This window comes from Arachis duranensis, chromosome 9, assembly GCF_000817695.3.
Source record: "Arachis duranensis cultivar V14167 chromosome 9, aradu.V14167.gnm2.J7QH, whole genome shotgun sequence".
In the NCBI taxonomy this organism is placed as follows: domain Eukaryota; kingdom Viridiplantae; phylum Streptophyta; class Magnoliopsida; order Fabales; family Fabaceae; genus Arachis; species Arachis duranensis.
Window position 1 is genome coordinate 1,936,889 of NC_029780.3, and position 7,079 is coordinate 1,943,967.

A 7,079-nucleotide genomic window follows, 5' to 3' on the forward strand; every position below is an offset into this window, starting at 1 on the left:
TTTAGTGTTTTTATTTTATTAATTAAAAATTTACTAAACACACAAAAAAAATAAAAAAAGATAATTTTTTATTAAAAAATATCTTTTTTATTAAGATAATAGCGCCCAAACAAATATATTATATAATTCTTTTTGTTATATTTTTAAATCTTTTGAAGAGACGTATCGAAATATAAAAAGCAAAAAATTTTACCACATTAAGTTTTGAATAACTACGGTAAAATTTGTCTCCTATATGAAAAACTCAGCTAAAAACAGCACCAAAAAAAAAGAGTGATTTTGAAAAGAAAATCGAGTACAAGGTCCCTCAATGTCGGATAAGTTGTGTTATTTGCATATATAATTAGTAGGATACTGTGTCTGACTCGTATCATCCACCATTACATGTAGTTATGTACACATAAATAACATTTATGTGAAAAATAACTCAAAAATGAACTTTGGTATAACTTTCAGATTGGTTTGACACCATCACTCTTATGTGCCATTACAGCACATTTAAACTCCTCCAGAATTGAGCCATCCTTGAACTTTAAGGCAAAAGTTGAAAGACCTTCTTTACCTTTCTTGTCCATATTCTGGGTAAATCCGTGCATTCAAAATCACTCTGTAGTTTTCGCGAGCTCTCATGAGAAGCCTGGCGTTTTCTGTTCCTTTTTGTACATTGACCTTTAGTTCTCCCTTTCCTCGCTCCTTCCAACTTCCATCTGTGTTAATTCATTATAAATCAACTTGCATCACTAGAATTTTCATGAATAGTTTTTGAAGTCAAAATGGTCAAAGAAGAAGCAAAGTTTTAGTTGAATACAATAATCATCAATTGGCTAGATATTGCTAGAAGCTAATGTTGGAAGTTTGAAGATTTTTTGAAGAACATTCAAGAGAGTAGTATACCTACAACATTTTACAACATTGAAGAAATTCAAAATCAAATTGAATTGAAATTGGAAGTCAAGCAAATTAGAAGATTATGGAAACTACATGAATACAAGTTGAAAGAAGATTCACGAAGCCAACTCATAAAATAGTAGTCATTACAAAATTGAGTTGTAATTCATAAATTATTATTTTAGTAGGAAGCATTGCCTATATAAAGGCACATATGCCTTGTGAAATGTATGTGTGTGTTCCATAATGAAAATGAGTATGTTTTGAAATTCTCTCATTTGTTTTATGAGTGTTAGTGAGTTTGAAGATGAAAATATGATAGCGTCATTTATATGAGTGAGTGATCCTAGGGCCAAGTAAGTTGTGGGTATTATACTTACATTTGGTATCAGAGCTGGTTAATCCAGCGCCTGGTGTTTGAGAGTTTGTGAGGTGTGAGAGAGTTCTCACATAGTTGTTTATTCATAGAGTCAGTATGGCAAACACTTTCAATATTGTGTGGTCCGGTCCTAAGTTAGATGGGAAACTTGATTATAGTTATTGGGAGACTTTGATGTCCACCCATTTGAAGGCCCAGAACCTGTGGAATTTCATTGAACCAGGTTTGCAAGAAGGAGCAGATGCTGCCCAACAAAGGAGAGATCAATTGGCGCTATCTCAAATTCATCAAGGAGTAGATTATACGGTATTTGGCAAAATAGCAAATGCCAAAAGTGCAAAAGAAGCATGGAACACGTTGAAGCTATTATACAAAGGCGTAGATAAAGCTCAGAAAGCAAAGCTACAGTCTTTAAGAAGAGAATATGAAAGGTACGAGATGTCTAGCTCAGAAACCGTTGAGCAATATTTTACTCGTGTTACAGATCTTGTCAATAAGATGAGAGTCTATAGAGAAGATATGCCCGATAGCAAAGTGGTGGAGAAAATTCTTCGCACCATGCCGATGAAGTATGACCATGTGGTGACTACGATACTAGAGTCCCACGATATGGATACTATGACGATTGCAGAGTTGCAAGGAACCATGGAAAGCCACATCAGTAGAATACTGGAGAAGTCAGAAAAATCAACTGAGGAAGCCCTGAAAAGCCGAGTGAATTTCAACAACGTTGCAGAATCAAACCGTACACAAGAAGGACGAGGTCGTGGTTTTAATTTTCAAAGTAGAGGCAGAGGAAGTTTCAGAGGTAGAGGCCGTGGCAATTACAACCAAAGAAGTTACAACAATTTTACACCACCTAATCAAGGAAGAGGTGGAACGAATTTCAAGCCCGTCAACCGAGGAAGAGGTCGAGGCAATTTTTATCAAGAAAGAACCAATTTCAACTGTTTTCATTGTGGAAAGTATGGACACAAAGTAGCAGATTGCAGATTCAAAATGGTGAATAACAATCAAGCACATGTTGCAGAAAATCAGCATCAAAACACTGATGATAATTCGGGTACTGAGACTTTATTTTTTACAAGTAATTCATGTGCTGAAGATGAAAATATATGGTACTTGGATAATGCTTGCAGTAATCATATGTCTGGTAGAAAGGAGTTATTTTCTTCATTAGATGATTCAGTTAAACTATTATTGAAGTTTGGTAATAGTACAAAGATCCCTATTGAAGGAAAAGGGCACATAACAATTAGATTGAAAGATGGTTCTCTGAGTTATATTTCTGATGTTTTCTATGCTCCTGAACTTGATTACGATTTACTGAGTATGGGACAATTATCTGAGAAGGGATATAAGATGATAACTTATCGTGGATATTGCACTGTATTTGACAACAATGGAAGGTTCATTGATAAAGCAAAAATGACTTCAAATAGAATATTTTCGTTAAAAATTCAACATGTTAATCCCTCTTACATGAGTTCTGTGATACTTGATGATAACTGGTTGTGGCATATGCGGTTTGGGCACTTTCATTTTTCTGGCCTAAACTACCTGTCAAGAAAAGGACTTGTTTCTGGTCTACCACGGATTCATATTCCCAATTGTGTTTGTGAGATTTGTCAATTGGGAAAGAAGCACAGAGATCCATTCCCTACAGAAAAGTCTTGGAGAGCTAGAAGATTACTTGAAATTGTGCATTCAGATCTTTGTTCTGTAGAAGTTCCAAGTAATGGTGGTAGCAAGTAGTTTATCACTTTTATTGATGATTTTAGTAGATATACATGGGTATACTTTCTGAAGCAAAAATTAGAAGCATGTGATGTCTTTAAGCCATTCAAGGCGTTTGTCGAAAAACAAAGTGGCTGTAAAATCAAAATTCTCAGAACAGACAGAGGAACAGAATATCTTGCATGTTTAGAATACTTTAAGCAACATGGAATTCAACACCAACTAACAACTAGATACACTCCTCAACAAAATGGAGTTGCTGAAAGAAAGAACAGAACCATCATGGAGATGGTTAGATGCATGCTCAAGTCAAAACAAATGCCTAAAGAGTTTTGAGCAGAAGCAGTCGCAACAGCAGTTCATATTTTAAACAGGTGTCCAACAAAAAGTGTTCGTGATAAAACTCCAGAGGAAGCTTGGAGTGGAAAGCGGCCTTCCATTCATCATTTCAGAGTCTTTGGGTGTATCGCTTATGCCCACGTACCAGATCAATTAAGGAAGAAGTTAGATGACAAAGGCGAGAAGTGTATCTTTATTGGCTATAGCACAGACTCAAAAGTATACAAGTTGTACAATCCAGTATCAAAGAAAGTAATCATCAGCAGAGACGTGACGTTCGACGAGAAAGACATGTGGAACTGGAACACAAAGACAGAAAAGCAGCTGACTATAATTCCAAATACATGTGACGAAGTAGAAGAAAGACAACCTGACACAACTGAGCAACCAGAATCATCTAGAAGACCTCAAAGAGAGAAGAGACTACCAGCTAGATTAGCAGATTATGAAGTTGGCAATGACAACGATCCGTCCGATGAAGAAATCATAAACTTTGCTCTATTTTCAGATTGTGAACCGTTGAACTTTGAAGAAGCCTTTAAAGACAACAATTGGAAGAAAGCAATGGATGAGGAGATTCCTGCCATTGAGAAGAATGACACATGGGAGCTGACAGATTTACCAGCAGATAAGAAGCCGATTGGAGTAAAGTGGGTTTACAAGACTAAGTACAAACCTAGTGGTGAAGTTGATCGTTTCAAAGCAAGATTAGTTGCTAAGGATACAAACAAAAGCCAGGTATCGATTATTTTGAAGTATTTGCTCCTGTTGCTAGGTTAGACACTATTCGTATGATTATTTCACTCTCGGCTCAAAATAAGTGGAAGATACATCAAATAGATGTTAAGTCTGCATTTCTAAATGGCACTTTAGAAGAAGAAGTGTTTGTTGAGCAACCTGTAGGATATGAAGTTCTTGGAAAAGAAGATAAAGTTTATAAATTGAAGAAAGCTTTGTACGGATTAAAGCAAGCACCAAGAACATGGTACAAGAAGATTGAGTCTTATTTCATTGAGAATGGTTTCAGAAGATGTCCGTTTGAGCATACTCTTTATATCAAGTTCGTTGAAAATGGAGATATCTTGATCGTGTGTCTTTATGTTGATGATTTAATCTTTACTCGCAACAATTTGAAGATAATTGCAGAATTCAGGGAAGCTATGATAAAGCACTTTGAAATGACAGATATGGGCTTGATGTCTTACTTTCTTGGCATTGAAGTAGTTCAAAGAGATGATGGAATTTACATTTCTCAGATGAAATATGCAAATGATATTTTGAAAAAATTTCAAATGGAACATTCAAAGCCAGTTTCTACTCCAGTCGAAGAGAAGTTCAAATTACTGAGAGAATATAAAGGAGAAGCAGTAAATCCCACATACTACAAAAGCTTGATTGGAAGTCTAAGGTACTTGACTACGACTAGACCAGATATTGTGTTTGGAGTTGGTTTGCTTAGCAGATTCATGGAGGAACCTTGTACCAACCATTTGCAAGCGGCAAAAAGAATTCTTCGATATATCAAAGGTACTTTAAATGATGGAATTTATTATGAGAATACTAATGAAGTAAACCTTGTTGGCTACATTGATATTGATTGGGTTGGAGATATAGAAACAAGAAAAAGTACTTCAAGGTTCGTATTTCATCTTGGTTCTGGTGTAATTTCTTGGTCTTCAAAGAAACAACCAGTAGTGGCTCTCTCTACAGCAGAAGCAGAATATATAGCAGCAGCAAGTTGTGCAACACAAGTAGTTTGGCTAAGAAGAATTCTTGAGGAATTGAACGAGAAACAAAATACTCCAACAACAATATTTTGGGATAACAAGTCAGCTATTGCATTTTGCAAAAATCCAGTATTCCATGGAAGATCGAAGCATATTGATATTCGGGTTCATAAAATCAGAGAGTTGGTAAATGAGAAAGAAGTTGTGATCGAGTACTGTCCAACTGAAGAACAAGTTGCAGATATCTTTACAAAGCCATTGAAGACAGAGTTATTTTACAAATTGAAGAAGATGCTTGGAATGATAAACTCTACAGCTTGATTTAAGGGAGGCAATGTTAATTCATTATAAATCAACTTGCATCACTAGAATTTTCATGAAGAGTTTTTGAAGTCAAAATTGTCAAAGAAGAAGCAAAGTTTTAGTTGAATACAATAATCATCAATTGGCTAGATATTGCTAGAAGCTAATGTTGGAAGCTTGAAGATTTTTGAAGAACATTCAAGAGAGTAGTATACCTACAACATTTTACAACATCAAATTGAATTGAAATTGGAAGTCAAGCAAATTAGAAGATTATGGAAACTACATGAATACAAGTTGAAAGAAGATTCATGAAGCAACTCATAAAATAGTAGTCATTACAAAATTGAGTTGTAATTCATAAATTATTATTTTAGTAGGAAGCATTGCCTATATAAAGGCACATATGCCTTGTGAAATGTATGTGTGTGTTCCATAATGAAAATGAGTATGTTTTGAAATTTTCTCCTTTGTTTTATGAGTGTTAGTGAGTTTGAAGATGAAAATATGATAGCGTCATATAGTGATCCTAGGGCCAAGTAAGTTGTGGGTATTATACTTACAATCTGTAAATTCAAACAATACTGAATTTGCATGAAAAATAACATTTTCATTCTCTTCCCCGGTTTCAGTGGCAACTTCCTGCAGGGCTAAACCACTTCCTTCACTACTGGAAAATAGTAGCAGATGCACCTGACACCCCAAAACCAGAATTTGCATTGTTGGACAAGCCTGCACCAAGAGGATTGTCATTTCTCAGCCCGATAATAGAACTAGTGCTGCTACTCAAAGCAGGTTCCTCCTTTGACATAGATCCGAAGCAAGATAACGAAGTGTTGGATCCAGTTCCAGCAAGCCCAGTGAAGGCATTTTGATTACTTGAAAGCTGTTGAAAGGACTTAAAATTGCCAACTTCAGAGCTAGACTCTTCACTTTCAACTTTCTTAGCTTGCTTATCGCCGTCATCACTATTTTCTTCCTTGTCAGTGTTCTTGGCATTGATATCATCTTCATTGACACTATCTTTATCAGCAGCATTCTTCTTGTCCTCACTTTCACTTTTATTGTCATTCTTAGTTTCATTCTTTGCATCTAGTTTGCCATCGTTATTCTTCTCAGCATTACTTTCCCCTACAGAAGATTTATCCTCCGGCTCACAAGTTTCACCCTTTCACTGATTTTTTTCTTCCTCGGGGTCTTTTGAATCATCAGTAGCAGTGTACTCATCAGCTGATTGCTTTTCTGCTGTAGCCTCAGTAGGGGTGACCAAGTGTATTCCTGCGAAAGGATTTGAAGAAGGAGCAGAATTAGTCTGTCGGCGACCAACTTTAACAATTCTTCTTGTTGCTAGAACCTCATCACTGGTTCTTTTGAATGTTCCACCCTCAACCTCAGGGGAATCCTCCTCCTCATCATCAAAAGGAGTATCTCGGATGAACTCCCTTCCGGCGACCCTTTTCTTTGATGGTGGAAGGTTATCAGCATCTTCCATTGGATAAAGAAATCAATATACCAATTACAACTTAAGAACTTCTTTAACCAAGCTTGAGCGCAACAAGAGTTGCAATCAAGAAAATGCATTTGTTCATTCAAGGATAAAATTCAAACTTCAAAGTAATGATAGAACAAAAGTTATACGAACAAGGACAATATGTAGTACTACTTTATACACATGATCCCAACAAAAAAAATCAGAACATGATATA

General features: G+C 35.8%; 1 protein-coding gene and 1 pseudogene across 1 annotated transcript; both read right to left on the reverse strand.

Moving 5' to 3' along the window:
* Nucleotides 1–321: 321 nt before the first annotated feature.
* Nucleotides 322–6,532, reverse strand: LOC110275116 (nuclear pore complex protein NUP50A-like; annotated as a pseudogene).
* On the reverse strand, nt 6,427–6,875 carry LOC107463911 (nuclear pore complex protein NUP50A-like). The gene has a single exon (XM_021132293.2). The coding sequence runs from the start codon at nt 6,863–6,865 to the stop codon at nt 6,545–6,547; it is 321 nt and encodes a 106-aa protein (XP_020987952.1). The 5' UTR covers nt 6,866–6,875; the 3' UTR covers nt 6,427–6,544.
* Between the last annotated feature and the right edge of the window lie 204 nt (nt 6,876–7,079).

Coding starts and splice junctions, on each gene's coding strand:
- LOC107463911 (XM_021132293.2), bottom strand. CDS start 6,865: ATGGAAGATGCTGATAACCTTCCACCATCAAAGAAAAGGGTCGCCGGA.